General features: G+C 38.6%; 1 protein-coding gene across 3 annotated transcripts in view; it reads left to right on the top strand.

Annotated features, from left to right (window-relative positions):
• rxraa (retinoid X receptor, alpha a) overlaps positions 1–23888 on the top strand; it is a 103646-nt gene that overhangs the window by 14400 nt on the left and 65358 nt on the right. For 2 of the 3 annotated variants that reach the window (XM_026928949.3, XM_034311279.2), the window contains exon 2: positions 16345–16458. In XM_026928949.3, coding sequence (XP_026784750.1) covers positions 16345–16458 — 114 coding nt within the window. Of the gene's footprint in view, positions 1–16344; positions 22926–23888 lie in introns of all 3 variants that reach the window. The other variant, XM_053240330.1, reaches the window with a different exon arrangement.

The following is a 23888-nucleotide window of genomic DNA, read 5'->3' as shown; positions in this document are numbered from 1 at the left end:
ATTTATTAAGTTTTATTTATTCTGTTTCATTTATTCAGTTTATTGTGTTACTTTTTGCCATTAATCTACACACAATAACCCATAATGATGAAGTGAAAACAAGTTTTTAGAATTTTTCTACGAATTTGTTAAAAATCAAAAACTGAAAACTCTAAAAACTCTGTGAAAAATGATATATAAATCTAACTTTTTTCAGAGCCTTAACAGGAATTTATACACTCCTGGGTAAAAAAAAAAATGGGCTAAGCCCAAAATGGCAAAATATTAAGCTTTTAAAGGTCTTAACAGCAAATCATTGGTCGGGAAATTATTTTCGGAAAGTTTTGTCCACCCAGACATGTTAGTTTGAATTTTACATCAAACATTTTAATCATTATCATGATTTTACCTTTGTTTACAAGAAGACTGTATAAGTGAATTTCCCTGTTTCTAGCTTTTCCCCAAACAGCAAAAGCAAATGGTGGCACAGGAGCTTTCAGGACTGCATCTGTTTAATTCTTGCTAATTTTCTGACCTGTTGTTGGTGCCATTAAAGGTTTAATATTTGCCATTTTGGCCTTGGCCCATTTTTTTGCCCAGGAGTATATATATTTATATATTTTTTTCTCACATATAAGCACTTCATTTATTTATTATTTTTTTTCATTTTGAATTGTGACCTTGCATCAGCCTGTCAGCTTGTTCTCTTGTCTCTTGATCTAAATCTGTTTTGCTGCTTTTTTGCTCAGCTTTTAGTCCGAGCCTCTCCGTAAACTGAAATGACATTCTGTCTCTTTTGCTTAATATCGGTTAGTAATTTTTCCCTTCAAGGCTGATTTTTGTCATTATTTACGAATCCTTTTGAAAAAAAGTACTGTTATGAAATAACTTGCAGTGTAAAAGTGTTTGAAGGCAGCTTATGATAATCAGCAATGTTAATCAGCAATGTTATCATAATTTCTTCAGCTGTCTTCCATTGCTTGTTTTTGGTGACGTAAATGAATACATTGTTGGTTCTACACTTTTTCATGGGCATTGCCTGTGTTGAGACGTCACTTTGCATTAAGCATTCATCTTAGTCACAACTTGACTGATTTACCCAGAGCACATTGACATTTTCCTTCTATTTCCACATCTTGCGCTTTTTAGCATTAAGCAGAGACTTCTGGTTCATTTATTACAGATTTAACTCCTTAACCAAATACGTAATGCACTACTGCGTTTGGCTTTTATTCAGCTTCCATTTTATTTTCAGGCTGCAGCCTGATTTTTTTTTTTTGCACTTGAAATACAGTGTTGCTTTTGTGTGGCACAGCTGTGTCCCAAATAGCTGCAGGTCTTTATCTATCGTCTCTTATTCTCTCTGTACGGAGCACATCATCGACTCGGTTACACCCTCCCTCCGCCGAGCTGGTCAGAAAGCCAGAGATAAAGCTGTAGTCAACATTTGTTTTGTAAATGACCACATGGTGTGGCAGCGTAATCCCTCCTGCATCGGCCAGTCATGTGACTCGACCTAGTTTTTCTTTTTACCCACTCTTATTTTTTATTATCCCTCCCGCTTTTAAAATTCTTTCCATTTTTAAAATCCATTTATGTCGCTGTCTGGCTAGTCTGACTGGATGATTTGTGCTGCATGTGTTTGAATGAAGTGTACATTTCTACATTTAGTCATTTTATGGGAAAGTGTTCATACAAATCGACTTACAGCTGAGACAGGATTGCTTCAAGCAAGCAGCTAAGGGTTAAGAATTCTGCTCAAAAGCCTGAAAAACATTGTTTTTTTTTAAATGGAAGTCCTAAACGTGAACTTATAATCTTTTGTTCACTACCTGAACCAGTGAGCCTCTGTTGCGCCAGTACCCTCCATGGTTTTGCGATTAATGTGAACGCATCTAAGAATTGCGTCAACACAAATATACCATGTGCAGAGGGAAACTTGGGTTGATCTACATTGAAACACCATTGAAGCCACCAAGAGATCCCAATAAAGGTCAAAATGTACCATCGTCTATAATAATGGTTTGTCAGAATGTCGCTCAGACAGCGTTTCGATTCAGATAAACTATAATATAATGGAATTTATGATAGCTGTCTGATAACTAAAAATATTGCAGCAATGCTGTAAGAACGTTTGCAAACATGATGTAAAAAATTTTCTTAAAACCAAAAGTTGCTACAACCCTAATGTTTAGTACACATTCTGACATGCTGACATGATATTGTTAGCTAGCAGTTTGGGTTTTTTCTAGTCCTGAGGCTTGTGGAACATCTGTGAGACAAGTTAGTTCCTGTTATCACTTACATAATAGCAGATATTAATGTATTAAAATGTATTTTTAAAGTGCGGCTTGTCTTGTTTCCGAGAAACCACAAACCACAAGGCCTCAAGACCTTCCCGTGGCGGAAAACTTATTTACAACAACTTTACCTGAAACAACTGACTGTTACAAAGCACTGACACTGGAGACTCCTTCCAAAAATGCTTAATAAATATCTCACAGAAAACTTCACCATGCTGACCATTACACACAGCTGTTTTATAGCCTGGTAGCCAAAATTAGTCAGTACTTTCTGACCAATCAGTGCTTTGGTACAAACCTTCTATCAACTGAGTTTCAGTTTCATACCATACACATTATGTATAAGTCAATTTTTAATTCATATCCAATATATTTATTGGTTCTAACTTTCTAACAGTGCTGGCTAAAATTGAGGGAATTTCTTGACAATGGCTTTAACAAATAAGATCTGATTTGCTTTTATTGTTCATGTAGCTCTGAGGACCAGCTTCGGGAATTAACTTCAGCAAAAATGTTTAGGCAAGACTGTTTACACAGCAAATAAATCTCCCACTTGTTGAAATTTATCCCCATTCCTGCATTCACTTGGTTTCGCTTTCAGTTTGACAAGAGGCTGCATACACACACACACACACATGCATGATGTTTCTCTGTGCGAGTTTGGTTTCGCGTTTAGTGCTTGTCTAGAACATCAACAGGAAAAAGAAAACCAGAAACACTAGTAAAAGCTTCACAGCTAATGTGCTGAAATTCACATGTAAAAGGTCAACCATTAATGCATTGAGGCAATTTGGAAATTCAGAATAATGTAGAAATTAGAGTGTCTGAATGGACTCTTTGTATAACCCAGCAATTTTAGCACTCCACCACTAAAGCTTTTTACTGCCTTTAAAAAAAAAATTAATTTCCTCTTTTTATTTCCTGTTCACACATATCTCATCCAGCTCTGAAGATTTTATAGAAATAAAGAAAGGCTGCTTAATTTGGAGTCAATGTCACGTCCTCTGTGCAAATGGTGCAGATTTCCACAATTTTCCTCATACACTCACTTCCATTTTTTTTTAAACTTCATCCTGTATCTGCTGATATTGAATAAAAGAGTTGGTGTAGTGGAAGATCTGACTCTTGGAATTTTAAGGTTTTAAGGTTTCTTAAAAAAAAAGTTTGCTTCCTATCCAGACTGCACAGCGTCTGAAGTCCAGAACGTCACTGATTACAACTTTCAGATGTGCCTTTATTCACTGAGTGCCTGCCTGCTGTTGATTATGCACATGTGGTTTTCGAAAAACAGGTCTGGAACGGAAAAGCTGATATATAATCCAAATTCGAGTTGTCGAAATTCCTGGACACCTGCCTACCTCTTTTCTTCTCTCTTTCTAGAAATTAATAAAAAATCTTTGTCCTGTTACAGAGAAACCACAAAAGACTCAGTCCAAAAATGTTAAATGAACATTGCGTTACAGAATATTTCGCCATATCAGTGATTACTCACATTTGTTTAGTTACTATAGAAACAATAACGTTTTTAGGAGTAATGAGAACATTAACATAAACCTTACAGTCAGAACTCTATTTGAATTTGAAAACTCAACAGTGCTGAACATACACATAATTTAAAATATGTGAAAATAAAATGCACCACAAATTTCATACATTTATTCAGACTCATTTTCATACATCAACAGGCAAAGGCCATTAGCTGAAAAGTTTAGGAATTGCATGTTAAGGTAATAAGGCAATTAAAATTAGAACTTTCTTCAATTGCATGAGTATTATATATTAAGAACATAATATGTTATAGTTTTTAAATACTGAAATTCAGCTCTAAATCTACTTTGTTGGAAGCATTTGGTTCAGGATCAGGTAATAATCTCTCACTCTGGCTATGAAGCAGGCAGAGCGAGAAAGAGAGAAAGAGAGTTCAGCATTTTATACATTAGCATTGCTATATCAAATAATCCAAACAGCTTTTATCATCCACAAGCGAGTGTGTTTTGCATGCACGTTTGTGCCTCATTAGGAAAGGGGTGCGCCTGCTGGTTGCTCGGCAGTGCAGAGGTGTGCAGCGGTGATGAATGGAGGCGAAGGTATTAAGCTAATGGGGACAGGAGGGAGATATGATGATGCTAATGAGTGTGTCTGAGCTGCACAGTCTGCCGCGCCGCCATGGGAATCTGGGTCAGACACTGAGGAGGACATTGTTCACGGAGGAGAGAAGAAGCATGTGCAACAGAGCTCTATTTCTGTGTGGAGGTGTGTATGTGTGTGTATGTGTGCAGCGTGGTGGCCCGTGGAGCTAAGACACACTCATTCACAACACATCTTGGTGTGTTAGTGTCAGGACGTGTGTAGTTGGAGCAGGGCTAATGTTCAGTTTTAATAGTCTGTTATGAGAGGAGGAGGAGGAAGCATTAAGATCAGGTCATTTCAGACTCTAACAGGAAGTGCGGCTACAGAGTACATATCATTTGGCCTCCGTTTCCACCTACACTGCAGTCTTCTTCTCATCCAACGGCCTGTCTCTGAAGAAGCATTCTCACATCCGCTCTGCTTATACCAGAATGAATACACTTGATCTTGTATATAGTGCACAGTAAGAAATGTTGTCAAGAGGGCATGTTGTTGTAGGAAAATAATCAGCGATGGGGTGGTGTGATGCTGTTACTGACCATCCCACCCCCCAACATTGATTATTTTCCAATAACAGTATATCCCAAAGTCTTTTGTTTCTCTTATACTACAGCAATTTGCCAACTCTAAGAGCAAGTAAGTTCCTGTTATCGCTTACATTATAGCAGCTTTAAACAACCATTTCCTCACCAGGTTTTCTTTTTCATCTCTTGAAATGAATAAAAACAATAAAAACACAGAATGTCATGTTACAGAGAAACCGTAAAGTCCTCCTGTGACGGATTTCAAGTTACAGCTTTACTTCTGACTATCACAAAGCTCTAGCACTGGAGACTCCTTCCAAAAATGTTAATTCACATAAAACTTCATTTTCAAATCATTTTCAAATACGATTTTTTAAAATTAGTTTATATGGAGCGTATTTTTTGTATTTTTTGGTAGACAAACTGGTAAAAAAAATTTGCAAAATAAGAGTAAGGGTATCTAGAATGCATTGGGGGTACAAACCTATGCACCCAGCTTTACACACAGATCTATTGCCTAAATGATGGACAGTAATACTGCAGCTTCATGACATGAAGCAGATTTTGATCATATGATCAGTGACAGAAGGGAACACGAGGATGAGGAGACTGAGAGATTTTTAATGCTTCCTCATCTTAAGTTGAATCAAAGGGTTATTTTTCTTTCCTGCGTATATTCAATCAATTGGTGAGTCCAATCACACAAATTTGATTTCACCACTTGCCTGAGGAACTTTCTGAATCCCTGAGCAGAATGAGAGAAGCCCTTGTTTTCTCCATGAGCCCTGGAGCGACGTCTGACGTGCACAGGCCGTTTTTCTAAAATCTGCTTCTTAACCTCGTTACTGCTGACTTCTGTTTCCTTCCTGGCCCCTCCTCTGTGTCTGAGTCTTGGCCATTTTTTGGTGTAGCATCTCTTCTTGGGAGAAAAAATCAAGGTCTGCACAGACCTCCATGAGTGGTTGACATTTCTAATCTAGCTCTCATATGAGGCATTTGACGGATGTATTATTATCCCAGTCAGGACATGTTTTGAACGTCTCCCTGTGGCTTAAGGACGGAAAATACAAGACAGAAAATACAGCAGCTCCACAGTGCTCAGCTGCCAGTCAGTGTAAACTATGGTTGTAAGTGCCTAGCAGGCAGTAAACACAGTGGTATGGCATTAATATTTTAGCAATGCATGCATACCTTCTCTTTTAATGCACTTAAACCAAAGCTGGCTGTGTGTATTATTAATTAATTCTTTACAAAAAAGAAGAGCATCTCATTGCTGGGTCTGCTCACAGAGACTACAAGTAACATTAGTGTTTATGGTTATGCATATCATTCAACTTTCAACTTTATTTTTGTTTTATCATTTTTCGATGATGACTCTTGAAAAGGTGTTTAAACCCCTTTCAGGCAGTGACGTTTTTATAAGGTTTCTTTGGCTGCATTTTGCTCTTAAAAGAGTGACAGGGTCAAGTTTTTAGCATAGAATTAGCAAATATACAATGTGTCATTAACTAGCATCCATGTTACTGACGATCGTCAAGTGATCTCATCAGTCAGTGTCACAATATCATTGAAAATAAAGAGAAAAAGAATGAGAGAATGTAATTTTCGGCACCCCGTTCATGGAATCACAAAACTATAGGCAAAATAAGAATGCTTCAAGAATGGCATAGATACCAGAATGAAAGAAATGCAAAAACTTGCTGTGGTCTTGCCGTTTGAAATGCCACGCCTGGCAACTGCCAGTTTTCTTGCCACAAATAATATAGAGTTGTAAATAAAACGGCTCATGTTGGCAAACCACAAGCATGGCTGTTAGCAGCACAGCCCACTCACACCCATGCACAGAAACCTCCACAAACTTCAGATCTCTCTTTCAATGGATTTCATTTTAAACTCTAACGTTTAAAATGAAACGGCTCAGCTTATATAATTTTTTTTTTCAAAGCACGCACCCATCGGAGTTAAAAGTTCGTCTGCACAGGAAACCTTGTCGTCACCTGTCTATAGACAGGTTTAGCAGTCTGGCTGTGTAGCCTGTCGTAGCACACAGGTGCTAATGTTAAACACAGCTGTATGGCAGCGTGCACCATGTGGCTCAGGTTTTAGTGTAGAGAGGAAACTGAGACAGGAAGTACAGTCGGCGCTTGTTGCTGCCTCAATATTCTGCTGTGTTTTGGTATATAATGGGATCTATAAGGGGCAATTGACATAATAGAGATGATGGGTATAGTGCCATAATGCCATAATCTGCATTGAGATAATGCTTTTTTTTTAAGGAAACACTGGGTTTTGCCAATTTGTTGTTGTATCATTGCGTGAATCACGGCAATTTTGCTTAGAATTATGCCTTTGAGTGGAGCTGAATTACTATTACTATTATTACTACTTTTTATGTATTTATTAAATGATACACTGTATTATTGCCCTTCAGAAAAGACAATCATCTTCAAAAAAGACATGTCTAATGTAGATGAAATGCCAAAAAAGAAAAAAAAAAATTCTTACTTTTTTTTAAAAAGTAGTATTATTGCAGACATTTCTTTATTATTTCTCAAAAAAAAATCTGTTAGTAATGATTTATATAGTCTGACTTTCTGAATATGCAGCTAGAGCTATCTTTGAAGAATATTACATCCCACAATGCATAGTTCACACTACTACGAGGAATATATATGTGGCATTATACAGGTCATCATGGCTGCAGTGTACATTCGAACACTCTATAGGTGCACGGCGTGGGGCCTGTCAGTAAAGCAGGACGGCTCCTTGTGATGTGTTTTGATTGGCTGGATGAGAACACCTGTGGATCTCAGCAGTCGGTCCTGGTCAGGGTTGAATTTCAGTATGGTCTAATGTTCTACCCCCTCTAGATAGCTCTCTGATTAAAGAGACGGCGACTGGGATAATCAGAAAGATCAAACATATCTTTTTTAAGCCTTTCCTTATGCTTTCCTTTTCTTCACAATTTTATCTTGATTAGTCAGTGATGTCTTTCTAAAGGAACTCTTAAAGGACCGAGCCCCTGATTAACTAAGAACACAAGTACTAATTTGTGTGCGCAATAATTTGCATGCATGGTTAGTGGGCATGCTGCAGATTATTTGCAAAAGAGTAATTGTGTAGAGTAGGGTGCTTTTGCTGTTTGTTTTAAAAAGCTGTGATGAATTATGATCCCACAGAATGAAACTGAAACTTGGCACAAATGCATAAATATGAGTCAAGTATAAGACATGCTAACAACAGTCAGTCTTAAACAAAACAAAATAAGAAAATGTACAAAATACAATATAAAAGTGTGTAGACATGAGTGTCTCTGCTGGTAAAATGTAAGTATATGAAAAACGTTCACATTATTTTGAGGTCCTAAGATATAATTTAGAGAAATTAATTGAATGATGTTTTTATTTTTGATCCAAAGGGAATATACAGGTTTGTACACATTTAATACCTGCCATTCAGTGGCAGTAATTTACACATTGAATTGATTCAAGCTGTAGTAATTAACCTTGGGGTGCACAAGACATTTTGTACTTTAGGTAGCAAAACACAAGCTAATTTAGGTACATGTGCAAAATGGACAAGCCTTTTTTGTTTTGTTTTTGTTTTACACGTGTTATGAAGTTTGCATATTTGTTATGTACGTAAACGTTTAGTATATCAGGACCTGAGTCTTACAGTAATATTCCATGTCCTTTAAATTACAAGAAAATAGAGAGAAAGAAGAATATGATTGCATTTTTTTCTCTTAAATGGATATAGAGTGCCTTTTACACAGACGGGGATGTAGAGCGCTTTCTTGTTTTAAAGCATCTGAGGATTGTAGACGACAGTATGCTGATGGAGCCCACACAGAGACGAGAGGCTTGACATTTTCTTCATGCTGATTGGTAGCATCTAACTAGAGATAGCGCTCAAGTAGTGAATCGAGACAGAGCGCATTGAATTCCCAGAGCTGGGGAAGCTTGCGGCCAATGGGGTTTATTCAGGAGACTCAACAATGTCGGTACTGTCATCTCTGACGGGCTTTGATTAAGTCTTGGGAGAGGTCGAGACTGTTCAGTGTACAATAACTGTCAGCGCTGTAATTGAATTTAATGAGACACTGCTCCCTCTGATTACTTCTTTAAGTGAAAAGCAAACATCTGAGGTTCGGTTAGAGTGCCAGAGCTGAATCTTCTCACAGCTCATGAGAAGAAATAGCTGCTGCACTAGAAGCGGGTCTGGAACATGGCACAGGGAGAGAGGATGTGCTCTGAAAGGATAATTGGTTAGTCAGTACTCCCTTTGACCACTCCATTAGAAAGAGACTTCATGTTGCGCTCTCTTTTCAGCATTTAGGGATGAGAAGATGTTAATAATGAACAGACACAAGGCTCCTCAAGGACAAACAAGATGGTAATATGACTCATGAGGCTTGAAGCTGTTTTACAAGGCCAGAGTAATTGCCTTAAAGTTTTAAAGTTCACTAGAATACACAACGTTAAACTACTGAAAAAGCTATGTACAATAATCAAATATGTTCTATTTTAATGTCTAAGTATTAAAGGGGCCCTGATGAGGCCCTACACAGTGCATTTAACGTTGTCGAACTTCTGCAAAACAAGTTCCCATTATCACTTTATATATAACATCTATAAATAGTTATTTCCTTCACCAGCCTCTTTTGTTTAGCTGACACTGGACACACATTTTAAAAAAGGCTAAATAACATTGTACCTTGAATTTTTAAGTGACCTTGTCAGTCAGTATCACAATATCATTGAAAATAAAGAAAGTTGAATTTCCCATGATCTTCAGGAAATAGCACCACAGTCATGGAATCACCTTGTAAACTTTCAACTGCGGCACGCCAATGTTGCAAATGTAGCCTTACGCAGTTCCCTTTTTTTTTTTTTTTTTTGCATTACCAGTTTAGCTCCATAAACCAACATAGTATTACTGTAATATCTTTTAGCCCAAATTTGCTTTGCTACTTAAAGGGCATCTTGTATTTGTACAGCATAGGTCTTTTAATAGTGTGAAGCTTCACTGGGTGAACAGCACTCGAGCTTCTAATTTCATTAGAACTGTATGTTGATAATAGTGTCCTTGGTCACTTCAGTCTTGTGTCTAATCAGACGTAACAACTTGTGTCAAAGCAGAAAACAAACAGCTTAATCTTCTCAGCTCATCAGGGCCATCCCAAATAAACAAGCACACACTTTTCAGACTTAAAACCTGATTGAAACCCAAACAATGGGCCTCATTTATCAAAAAATCTATTCGTAAATAGTTCGTAGGAGCATTTACACAAGAAACGTGGCTTTCATGAAAATCTAGTTAGTTGGAAAAAATGTTTGTCACCCTACGAGAACTCCTGAGTTTGTAAATTTATGTATACAGAGGCTTGTTCATGTGAACCCGGAGTGATCGGCTTCAAATCATGTAACTCGTGATCAGTTACTCTAGTTTTATATACAAATTACTCAATCGACTTTAAATACCTTATTTATTTCAATTACACAATTTGAAATAGTGAAAATTTTGTGAAAATTAATGTTCAGTATTAATTACATGAAAGAAAGCTACCCAAACCAAATCCATAAGTTAAGACAAATAAAACTATTCATTACTGGAAGATTTAGCACATGCCGAGCATAGGAGGTGCTCTCATTCTGCATTTAGTCATCATTTTGTCGTTTGCAGCTATATGTGAGCTTTGCCTTTTATAAAGTTTTGTGATTTACTTTGTAAATCAGCTGTGCCATGAATGTGCTCAGTAAACTATGGATGATTAGCATTTATCAACATTTATCAACATATGAGTACAAAGAAAATTCACATTGCCAATGCATTTTTAATCTGGCAAGAATTTCTAGTTTGGTTTGGACTACCAAAACATTTACACACTACTTTACTATAAGATTCATCAAAGAGATCCATTGACACTATCCATATAGATTATTTTCCCTGAAACTTAATCTTTAAAATTTATCAAATTAAATGTCAAATGTTGTGTGGAATTAAATGAGAAAGAACAAATGAACGTTGCATACTCTTTCTTTCCTTTATACCTTTTCCATCACCATCCATCATTTGTGGCGAATGCCGCCGTTTAGATCATGTAATTGAGCTGACTCGGTCGTTCTTCTAAAAATCATTTCTCATTCAGCGCTGTTGAGCATTCATTTCTCGGGCAGTCGCTGTCCAGTCACGTTAGCGTTAGCCCAAAAGGAAAGCTTAGCTCATGTGCTAATGTTTAGTGACATACCTCAGAGAGCATGAGCATGTGCCATTGACTGTCTTTCTTTAGTTCAGGTCAGGAAATCTGCCGCTGTGCGACGAAGGAAGTACATACTGTTAGGGATTTTGGAATAAAGCTAATAAAGGACTGACGGAAGGTCTAGCCTGGTGAAGGCTAATCTTATTCAGGATTCCATCACTGATATACACTGATTTTTTGATTTCATGTTCATGGGTGATTTTTTTAATAAATTTTTAATATCACGTGCATGATAGGCTTCTTACTATTACACGTCTGGGCCTACTGATTTTTATTTCTTTCCCCCATTTTCTTCTCATTCTTCTCATGAGTTGGGTGCGACTTTATTAGTAGTAGGTAACTATATTAGTCAGGTATAAATTTATAAATCAAAATTAGCAACATGCCAAGTCAGCTACTGATTTCTTTCTTCACGTTAAGTCTGCCTGATCAGCTATAAACGTAATCAGATCTAGCTAGTATTATAAAACACAGTTTTTAGCGCAATGGTCATGGCAAGTAGTTATAAAAAAAAAACTTTCATCACACGCAATGCAGCTACTGAAGACAAATGACTGAACATGTAAAGTCACGTCTCCATTACGCTGTTATTTTTTGGTTTATTTTTGTAAACATTAAGTAAAATTATATCACAGCACTGGCAAATTCTCGATTCTGATTGGTTAGAAGGTGCTGATTAACTTTCTATAACAGCCGCTCTGACAGGAAATTATTGTTTATAGCTGTAATAATGCAAGGGATAACAGGAACTAACTTGTTTTGTGGACATTTCACAGCGTTGTACGAGGAATGAAACACTTCAGCATGTGCGCTTATTGGGAAATAATCAACTTCAGGGTGGGCATTAATTATTTTCTTATAACACCACAGCCTTTTGTGTTTTGTTTCTTAAATATCATCCACCCCAAGTCCCTAATCACTTTTGCATCATTTTTGCATGACCATAGTTGATGGAAACATGAATTCATTTACTTCTTTTTGTTTTTTTTTTTGGAAAGTGCACATTTTTTTTCATGTGACTGTGAGTAGGCTTTAGTAATTTCAGTAATTTTATAATACGAGCTTGGTACTGGAACTCCACCAATAGCTATTTATTAGAAATAGTACAATAGAATGTAACTGAAATAAAATATGTATTATTAAAATGACTGATGCATTTTCAGTATATGAGTTATTATGAGAGGACATTATTGTGGGAGTCAAGGTAATTTAAAGACCATGTATCTCATCCTCCCTCTCTTTCTCCCTGGAACTTTTCTGAACTCATCTCCTACATATTCCCTTGCCGTGCTCCAGACTTAAAGCTTGATGTCTATCTCTGGCATTTGTGCGTTTTTATGATTTTAATCAAAGAGCTGTGGAATGTGTTTGACAGGCTTACCCTCGCTCGCCATCCTGCTCTCCTCCACTTTTTTCTCCCAGGCCTCCTACCCTTGACCGCAGCTTCAGCTTGCCAGACGACTTATCACGAGGAATTAATTCAATATCCCTGCGCCTGTTTTAAATGTCATTGCCTGAGCTCATCTGGAATGACATGATTTTCATGGTGGAAGCAAAAGCGCTTTATTGAGCAGGGATTGAAGCGAGGCTATGTCGCTGCCCTGCACTCTTAGTGTTTGCTCTGGTCCTTAAGGTCTATACTAGGAAGTGAAGAGGTAAACATTTTTTTTTTAAAATAGCTCCACTGATGCACATAGAGCATGAACTCATTCATTCTCTGCATCAGCTCTGAGTCACGTTGCAGCCTCAACTGGCAAAAGAAAGTAAACTATTGTGAAAGTCTAGACCACAAGCTCTGAGTCTAGGGATTAGACTTCTATCCTTCTCGTTTTCTGATTCTTTTCTCAATAAGGTAGCTGTTTTTTAGGGAGTTGCTACAGTGAAAATCTATCTTGTATATCTGAAAGATACCCCTGATTCTGTACTGAATAATGAATTGTTTAATATGTTTTTAACATTTAAGAAATGACCTAGAAACATTTCAACCCTCATAAACAAAGTCAAGCTCTATGAATATGCATGAATCTGAAAATTGGAAATATGCTCATTTTGTATTTTTCACATGGCGACACAAATGGGATTTCAGAAACAGACTCTCAAATTGCATTTTCATGGACTCTGAAAATGGGTGCCTCGGGGGTTCTTTGGATCATTATGGGTTCTCGTACTCTTAGAAAAAACAGGGACAGATACAACTTGGAATCTATCTCTTAGGGGAACCCTCTATTTCAAATGTAGCTTCCTAAAGAGGTTTTTCTAACCTTTTCTAACATGGAAACCATCTGTTACAGAGTTCTACATAGAACCTTTAAGAGTTCCCCCAAAGGGACAAACCAAAGAACGCTTATTAATCGTCTATCTAACCTTTATTGATTTTCTCTAAGGGAACAAACTTGGGTAATGGGCATACAGGGTTTTACATAGAACATGAAAGAGTTCTCTGAAAGAGACAAATAAAAGAACCTTTTAGGATTTATTATTTTATTTTCTAATGTCGCTTCCTAAACGAACCCTCTACACATAGAATCTTTAGGAGTTCCTACAGTGGGACAAACCAGAGAACTCTAAAGGATTGCATAGTTAATGTTGGTTTTGTTTTTTGTTACATGAAGCTTCCTAAAGAGGCTTTTGTTGGAATTCTCTTTAATAGCCAAAGCCTTTGTTGTATGGGTCTACCTGGACCCTTTAAGAGTTCCCCTAGAGGGACAGAACCCATAAAGTTTATCTGATTAACATTTTCTTCTACTGTAGTTTCTGAAAGGGGTTCTACATTTCTCCAATAGAGTTTCTCCAATCTTTTGTATGATTCTGTCTAGGAAATATAAGGTAGTTCTACATTTAACCCTTTTAAGTGTGCACTCTCCTTGATTTATTTTACAGTAGCCAAACCATAACAGTTATACTTTTGTTTATCATCAAAATTAGTAGCAACAACTTAATCCTATAATTTGCATAATGAGCCTGTATTGTTAGATCATAACCTGAGCTTATAAATAAATCAGTTTTTTAAGGAAGCTTGGAAGTTTTAAGTTTAAAATAGTTTCCTTGTAGGTTCTTTGGTTAACAATTCAAGCTTTCAAGGTTTGACTTAGAACATTTTCTGAAAGGCAAACAGTCTGTTATAAGGTTCTGCATAGAATTTTCTAGAATTCCCGCAAACTGACAATCCGAAGAAGTCTTAAGGGTGTTAGATAAAACTTGAATTAAAAAAATATGCCTTGTTTTGGTGTTTCAAAGTTGATCAACCGGAATCAGCCAACCAAGATGAGCTCATGTTTTTTTTTTTAATTTCAGAGTTACTTTAAAATTTGAAGTAACAGTAAATGTATCTATTCTTGTTCTCATTCTGATGGTATCCATGAGTCATATAAATGACATTAGTGTGCAGAATGACCTACGACCTCCAAAATGCACAGCTTGGCATCCCTCCCTACCCCCTGCAGGCATGCTTGTCTCATCTGGCATTTCACCAGCATAGAGTCATGTGCCACCCACTTGTTGAGCCCTGGGAAGGGGCACTGGATCGAGGCAAGCCTGGGGCTTCTGCAGCCTTGAGGGCTTTGGGTCATGTGGTACAAGATGGAGCTGAAAATGTTAGGGGTCAAATGGGTCACGCTATGCCACTGAAGGGCAGAGACAGAGGCAGGAGGAGTCATGAGGTCGGTGCTTTTCTTAAAGATCTGGTTTGGGGTTTAAAAGACAAGTAATATGTTTCTGTTCTGATGACTATCTGATTCCATCTGATTCTGGTATCAGACCATCTGACTCTGATGAGACCGTCTGGTTCTGTTGTGAAGACTGCCTGATTCTATTATGGCTGTCTGAATCTGTCCGATTCTGTTATGAGACCATCTGATTCCGTATGATTCTGTTCTGATGACTGTCTGACTCCATCTGAATCTGTTATGTGAGACCATCTGGTTCTGTTGTGAGGACCGCCTGATTCTGTTATGACTGTCTGATTCTGTCTGATTCTGTCTGATTCTGTTATGAGACCATCTGATTCTGTTGTGAGGACCGCCTGATTCTGTTATGACTGTCTGAATCTGTTATGAAACTGTCCGATTCTGTTATGAGGACCGTCTGATTCTGTTATGACTGTCTGAATCTGTTATGAAACTGTCCGATTCTGTTATGAGGACCGTCTGATTCTGTTATGACTGTCTGAATCTGTCTGATTCTGTTATGAAACCGTCTGGTTCTGTTATGAGGACCGCCTGATTCTGTTACGACTGTCTGAATCTGTTATGAAACCGTATGATTATGTTATGACTGTCTGAATCTGTCTGATTCTGTTATGAAACTGTCTGGTTCTGTTATGAGGACCACCTGATTCTGTTATGACTGTCTGATTCAGTCTGATTCTGTTATGAGACTGTCAGGTTCTGTTATCAGGCCTGCCTGATTTTGTTATGACTGTCTGAATCTGTCCATTTCTGTTATGACGACCATCAGATTCTGTTATAACGACCTTCTCAATCTATTATGACAAGAGTCTGATTCTCTATAACAACCACCTGATTCTGTTTTGACAAGTGTCTTATTCCGTTATGACGATTGATTGATTCTGTTTTGACCACTGTCTTATTCTGTTATAACAACTTTCTGATTCTTTTATGACAACCGTCTGATTCTGTATAACGACTGTCTGATTCTCTATGAGGACCGTCTGCTTCTATTATGACTGCCTAATTCTGTATGACAGCCATCTCGTTCTCTGTAAGGACCATCTAATCCTGTATCACAGCCATCTATGGAGTAACCCAGTAATTGTATGTTACATGTTAAGTGCAAACTTGTTCCACTCATAACCAGGATGTCTATGGGTCCTTAAAAAGCCTTTATTTGTCTAAAGTAATTAAGTACTAAAGTAAAAAAATTTGTCTAAATTATGTCTCAGCAAGTAATAAATGACTTGAAATCAAATTGATGTCTTTTATTTAAATGAATATGTTTGGAAATAATTTAACATCATGATGCGTAGACAGAGGGAAACCGTTCTTTAAGTTTGACACGATGTGTATTATCACAACAAATTTCGTTTTCGTTACATTGGAAGTAATCCGAGGATATCCTGCATGTATTACAGTTCAGCTGAGCATACTGATCGTAATGATTTAAATGTACGTGTTTGTTGTTCACACAGGGTTCCTGAAACCCCAGTGCTCGCTGGCGCCGCCCCCTCAGAGAGGCCGCTCGGGGGAATCCTGCTCCTGTTTCAGCGGCATGTGTCCTCTCCATCAGCGCAGACTCTCCACAGGTAACACAGCCTCGTCACTCAGCAGCTGCCAGCACACAAAGCCTGCACTGTAGTCCATCCACGGCTCGGCACATTCAAGAAGTCTATTGTGCGCCTACAGTCAAGAGCACACATGTACACATCACTGAGTTTTCCGTTTGCGTTTACTCATGTTTTGAGAATTTTATGTTGAAACTGAGCTACAGAGCGTATAATGCAAAACGTTCAGTTATTCCACATAGAGAGCTGTTAACACAGCAATTATCAGTCCTCCTTCACTTTTCATCACTCAAGCTTAAGAATGGTGGGTTACAGCAACATGAGCATGACTTTGCATGGCAGTCATGTCCTTGTGGTATGCGGAGAATGACGCATCACATCACACACATACCACTCAGCTCAAGTGCAGAATTCACTATAGTTACTTGCATTGCAGTACGTGTACACTTATAGACAATGTTAAGTTGAAATCATAGTACATTTTCATTTTATAGCCTTTCTGAGTTAAATATAACAGACTCTGTTCAGTAGGAAGTAACATGATAATATAATATGATAATAAAACTATAATATATTGTTTCCTTCCCCATGCATGGTGACATTTTAGCTTTTAAATATCTGATACATCATCAGTACAAGTTCTACAAGATATTAGCTAGACATGATATGAGCTAGCAAGGTGTTTTCAACAGAAAACTGTTCATGTAATGTCTGACAGTTTGTGTAATTTCTGGCTTATACCTCAGCGCTATTGAATTCTCAATTCTGATCATTCAGAAGGTGTTGTTGAGGGAACAACTGTTCATAGCTGCTATATTGCAAACGATAACAGGAACTGGTTTCGAGGACTTTCCACAACATTAAATGTAACTATAAACAGATAAAATGTCAAACTGCTATAGTATAATAGGAATAAACACTTCAGGAATCAACTTTTGGGTGGTAACAGTAACTACGTACTTATTATTTTCCTATAACAGCATGCCTCCATGTGTTTTATTCATTACTTTTTATTTCACTTTGTCACTAAAGAACTCATTTTTACAGTTATATCTTCTCTGCAACAAAGCACATTAGCAAAATAGTGACATAATGGTTAATTCTGATATTTTTCTATATATACATTATATATTTGTTTGTTATCCAGATGCTATCCAGATAAAATAATCAGATCAGATAGAGAGAATTGATTTTTGGATGTGTTTTGCATGTGAAAGTTTGAAACCTTTTCTTTTTTTTTTTTGTCATTTGATTTTTGGCTTTTCTTATATAATGTGCAGTTAGCAAGCTGCCAGTGCATAAAATAGCAGCAACACAGTGTTCCACAGGCTCATCCTAAAATTTCACAGGGTGTTAATGACGGAGTAGACAAGCACTTGATTATAGAGCAGGTTAGAAATCTAACTGGTGGTGAACTTTTTCTAAATGTTTGAAGTAACGTGTAATTTTCACTGATGGGGTTTCTGTCTCTAACATGCTTTTTCCTGTAACCTGGTTATAGAGTAATTGTGGCTTCACAAGGACGCAACCAGACATGTCAGTCTTGGTTAAAAACAATAACTGAAAAAAATATGTTCTTATTTTCGTCAGGGTCTTTTGATTCTCAAGTCGGTTTTAATCCTGAGGGGGAAAAAAAGCTTCGCAAGAACGACTTTTTCTCAAATACCTGCACAGTGGACATGTTTGAGCAGTGTCTCGGAGGCACACGTGTTTCTTTGTGGAGCCGTCAGAGGACCGTGTGATTGATTAGCTACATTTTTACTGTCACGGGCCTGAGTGGGGGCGGTGTGTGTCTCCAGAGCAGTTACAGTCAGCCAGCATGCTTTATTGAACTCGCTGACAGAGCAGTGAGCTGTTTTTTTACAGCTTTGTTTGAAGGCTTGTTTGACTTTGCTGAAATATTCAAAGCCATTTACACTCCGGTGGTAATTCTGGTATCGCTGTTAGAAGTTACTGTTTATGCCTGCTTGGATTCCATGGAGCGCTTCAGAAAGCCAGCGAGCACTGCTGAAAATTAGTTCTGTCTTTTTATTATGTTCTCCGCATATCCCACATAAAAGGCAAATGGAAAGGCTGTCTTTAAAAAGGCCGCATGGCGTGGTGCGGTTTGTCGTAGGCAGATTTTAACTGGTGGCTGTGGAAAAGCCAGGGTGAGCCTAGCTGGAGTCTCACGTTTATAGAAGGAGTAATGACAACGTTTCTAATTAGGAAACGTGTTGCTGTAACTCTTACGCTGAGCCTCAAGGAGGCCAACTGAAGTGTGTGTGTGTGTGTGTGTGTGTGTGAGAGAGAGAGAGAGTAAGCGGCTGATCCGTAGCTGATCCTCCTGAACTTCTCTGCACTCACTGATGTGGCCGCACTTGAGATTCCGGCGGTTTTATATTGTTTTGGATTTCCGTAAAAGCAAATCCTTGCTGGAAAGAGAGCGTGAGAAATGCAGCATCCCCTTGCTCCCGTCTCGTCAGATCATTTCAGAGGCACTCATTTTTGTTTTTCATTTGTCTAAAGTTTTGGTTTCGAATGTGAAGTGTAAGGAGGAACCAAGAAGAATTTTTTTTGCAACTGTTGTATGAGGTGAGCGTATAAAAAAAGGGCTTTTTTCTTTTTTTTTTTGAAGCACCTCACAATGCAAGCCTTGTCCTGAAGATTTGGGCTTCTTCTCGGCACACTGAACGGAGGAATGGAAAAGATTATCCACAGGAATGTCTGGGGTGCCCTCAAACCCAGAGCTCCACGTGAGCGGCCAATGGGAGAGCGCGGGCGAACGGCGGGCTAATTTTTTCCTGATGAACTCAGCCGCCTGTTCCATAATGTGTTCTGATTGCCAGCTCTGAACTCACATATGGACCATGTTTGGAGAGGCTTGTTTTGTGGGACCAATTCGGTATTGGGTGGGGGAGAAAACGGTCGCTGGCTCTGCCTTTGTTGTTTCATTAGAGCGGGTAATGGACGCATTCTGGCTTGGTGTCTGAGTCTCTCTCTGTCCATCCTTCTCCTCCAGGTGTGCTTTTTAATAATCACACTTTATTGACATCACTCTGGATGGAGTTACACCCAAAAACCAACCTCTTGCCACGTATATAACTAGCGTAATTGTCTTGCTTGTGCTTCAGGGGCCCTGGTGCCTTGGGGTAAATCGTGGCTTCATAAATTCTGCCAATTAATTTGGTGCTTATTTATTGTTCCGAGCGCTCAGAGAGAGTGCCTGAATTAAGCCCATAAATTTCAAGGGAATGTGGCCCACACGAGCTAAGTGTATTTTTGCTCTTTGTTTAAAGACTTAAGCTGAACCATAGACCTTCAGTAAAAAGGGGGGAAAAAAACACCATGTGGTTAAGCTCCAGCGAGGGATCCAAGCATGTGTTTGTAGACCTTGTGGTCGCAGCGGGGGAGGGATGCTGAAAGCTGAGGGGAGTCGCAGCAGCGGCCATTGCCTCCGTATGCGTTCTGGATCAAGGTCTCAGAGAGGTTAGGGGTCAAGGGAAGAGAGCTCGTTAGCTCCGACATGTTCCACACTCCTCCGATTTTAATTGGCCTTAGCTGCTGTACTCACACTCCCTCGCAGCTTCCTGTTGGCCAGGCGCTCAGAGTCGATTACAGGGCCAGGCCCTCTCCTCCCTCTCAGATTCATCATCATCATCATCGCGCACAGTGGCTATTTTAATACTCTTATTTATTTAAGCTGCTCTTCAAAGCCAAACCAGTGGAAGGAGCCATTTCAGTGGCCTTTTCTGTTTTTTTTTTTTTTTTTTTTTTTTTCAGACTGTAGTATGCTTTGATTTTGGTCCTTCTTGAAATTGGGGTTTACAGTCTCTCTTTTCTGGGGCAACAGCCAATATAAGGTTTATCTTAAGTTCATTTTAGTAATCAATTTCATATTGTGTTAGCAGCTAGATGAGTATTTAGAAGGTGAGCTGAGATTGCCTAGCTTCAGGTGGCCTGTGGTGATTAGTAAATACGCATACAGCTAACTATACATGCAACTAAATTTTTTTTTAAAAATTCCCCACTTTTTATCTTTGTTATATTTGTACATCACAAAAGAATAAACCAAAAACTAATTTTTAAGTTATATAGTTATTTATATCAGTTTATTGTTTTTTTATGCATTTATATTTACTACAGCAAATTCTTGGTTGCTGCGATAGTAAAAAAATAATCAGGCTTCACTACAACAGAGTTAGATGATGATGATAAAAATATGAGAACATGACAAGCTGCATTTTTTTGTTTTATTAACTTCGAGAAAGAAAAAAGAGAGGCTGTCAAGTGAATGACTGTTTATATAACTTGTTGCACAGCATTTAACATAGCTATAAATGGAAAAAGTACTATATTATGTTCTTTATTAATTTTTTAAAAATGTCATCATGGCAAATTGCGTTGGAAAAGAGGAATTTAAATGCTTCGGACATATTGGAAAATAATCAACTTTGGTAACATGACAAGCTACATTGTTTTGTCTTAATAGAGAAAAGAGAGGCTGGTGAGGGAACGACTGTTTATAGCTGTTATAATGTAAACGTTCCGTGCCATGAAATGTAACTATAAATGGATAAAAAGTACAATGTGTTGTACTTTACTAAATAAAAAAATTGTAATTGTTGGCAAATTGCTGTGGTTTAAGAGGAATAAAACATTGTGGCAGTGTGTAAAACCTCAGTCATGTATTTTTACTCAATTTTGACTCAAATAAGCGCATACTCAAGTGTGCATATTTCTGTGCTTTCTTTAGAGGTCAGGGTTTATTGCATTAGATAATTTTGTGTGATTCACCACAGTGACTGGAACTAGAGTTGTTAGAGCAAGCATGCTGACCGGAACATTAGGTCAGAATGTTAAAATGAATGTTACATTCATAATGTGTGACCTTTTGTCCATCGGCTATGCCTGTGTAGAGAGTACCATGATAATCGCTGTAAATACTATAATACTCGTGTGTGTGTGTGCATCTGTCTGAAGCAGGTCATTGCGCTCGTTTCAGGTCGCCCCTCGTCTGTACATCTCCTCCAGAGATTCTCGCTGTGATTGACTGACACTTGCCGAAGAGACAGTAGGGGGCCAAGCAAAAAAAAAAAAAAAAAAAAAAAAAGAGAATGAAACAGAAATGAGAGTGCTTCCTTAGGCAGGGAGTGACAGCAGCCATCCATGGTGGCTTGGTCAGGGGAATTCAGAGAGACTAAGCCTTTGATAACTCACTGAGCTCTTAATCTAGCCACAGCGTGCCACCATCACAATGAAATGCTACTGATTGTCGTGGCTCATGAGCCAAGCGAGGGGCTCTCAGTACCATCCCTGCTTCTAGAGTATCAGCCTCTGGCACAGGAAGTGAGCCTGGAGCTAGCTTCCTCATGCTTTCCTGCTGTCTCTCTCTCTATCTATTTTAAAGAATCAATTAATTCAAATATGATTAAACAAACACAATTTCACAATTTGTTATTCCCAAGGATTCAGTCTGGTTTTTTTGTATGGATCTTTCTTGCTCCTATATTGGGAAAATACTAAATACTTGGGTGTTGTTAAAAATCAGTTTTCCAGATTTACAGTAACCAGTATTGTACCTATTCCAGAGGACCCGTCACTAAAATACAACTTTTATGTGTCTGGGACCTAGTTTTAGGGTCTCTCAGGGTAATCTATGTAAAATCAGTGATATAGAGTTTCATAATATGAGCGTGCTGTGCATTCCTGTGGGGAAAAAACACCATGAAGTTTGCACATGGTGCAAAAAGTCTTCTTTCTCTACTAGTTTTGGATACACTACGCTTTCCTAAATGGGCATTACACACTTTCTGAGAGATTTTAGATGTATATTTATGGTGGTCAAGAATTAATATGAGGCCACAAGTCAAGTTTTGCGAGATCTACTTTGTGGCCACGAAGTACTTGGCAACTATTGTATTTTTTTCCCAGTTAAGGAGCTTGCAGTAGTTCTTTGCTTTCACCTTGTGCTACTACTATACTACGTCCAGAGCTGGGTGGAAATGTGTTTGATAAACTCCAAGTCACTTGAGCTTGTCCGAAACTGAATACAGAATACTTGATTTTCTGTCTACAATGACTTTTGCAAAAATCCGCAAACAAAGAGCCGACCAGCACAGACCGCAGCCCTGATTGTGAATAGTAGCTATAATCAGCATCTTTTTCATTACGTGGAGAGTGTGAAAGACAGCAGCAGTGTTCAGAAAGCTCAGGTGACCTTTAGAGACTCGGGGGAGTGTGCATGTGCATGGTGCATGTGGTGTGCAATCCTGGCACACAGAGGAAAGTTCAGGAAGGATAGGGAGAGTCTATTTTGACACTAAAGCAGTCAGACACGCTTGGAATTATGCTTGGAGAGAGGAAGGAGAGGCACAGCCTGAGCGAGCATTTGATCCAGATGCCACCAAAGCCGATCTCATGAGGCGGAAGGTCAGCGCAGGAGCACCTGCTGCCCCACGTCCGGCGTCACAGACCGTGACTGCATCTGAAACATGCTTGAAGCCTAAGTAATGACCTTGCAGTCAGACTTCTAGTTGTCCAACAGGACCGTCTGAGGGGTGATAATGTGGAGCAAGGCATGCTGGGTTGTGAAGGGTTAAGCAGTCACCAATATGGCTTTCCTTTAAGGTTTAAGGGTTTGTGTGTGGATGCCTGCTGCTCACGAGCTAATGGAAATTTCTTATGTGGGTGTGCCACTGTTTACTGGAACACTACAGGGAGAAAAATGACAAGTGTGTAAATGTACCGGAAATTTTGGCACCTTTCTGGAACTTTGCTTTTTCCATTGGCCACCAGTCAATACAGTCAACATATCTGTCAACATAGCAGATTTTTTTGGTACATCACAAATGCAGCACAACCAAACAGAAATAGTTTGATTTTCTGGGTTTATAAGGGGTTTGTAGTACTCTTATAACTTTTATTCTCAGCCAATCTAAGCTGATTGAGCAAGCGTTATGTTGACTCAACAATGATGTCACTGGGCAGTGTAATGATGACGTAGTTGATGTTACTGTCATTACTGTGATTGTTCCTGTAGTCATTCAGGTTTGTGAGAAATATACGAGAACCCCAGGTTCTGCTGGTTCTTGTTTGGGCCAATTATTGATTGGCTCCAGAGGTTTCAGTCTTCAAGAGCCCTGGCCTTTTCCTGTTGTCCATCTGCCAACATTAAGGGCACTTCCAGATGAACTCTTGCGAAAAACAGACCATTAGCAACACACAATGGTCAAACAAAACACACAGGCAGATGCTATGGGGAGGAAAAGTGGAGCAGGGTGTGTTTGATTGGGCAAAACAAATGCCACAGAGGCAGCTTGTCCTTGTGTCTGTTACAGATATTGATACTGAGATAACTGACTGACGTGGCCATGCAGTTGAATCTACATGACTCTGAACTGGTTGCGATGAAGAAACAGGACAGTAGGATACAGCGAATGTCTGGAGGACTGTCAAACATGCTGTGGCCT

The sequence above is a fragment of the Pangasianodon hypophthalmus genome, chromosome 15 (assembly GCF_027358585.1).
Source record: "Pangasianodon hypophthalmus isolate fPanHyp1 chromosome 15, fPanHyp1.pri, whole genome shotgun sequence".
Classification (NCBI taxonomy): domain Eukaryota; kingdom Metazoa; phylum Chordata; class Actinopteri; order Siluriformes; family Pangasiidae; genus Pangasianodon; species Pangasianodon hypophthalmus.
The sequence above is the reverse complement of the archived record's forward strand: the minus strand, read 5'-3'. Positions and strand labels throughout refer to the sequence as shown.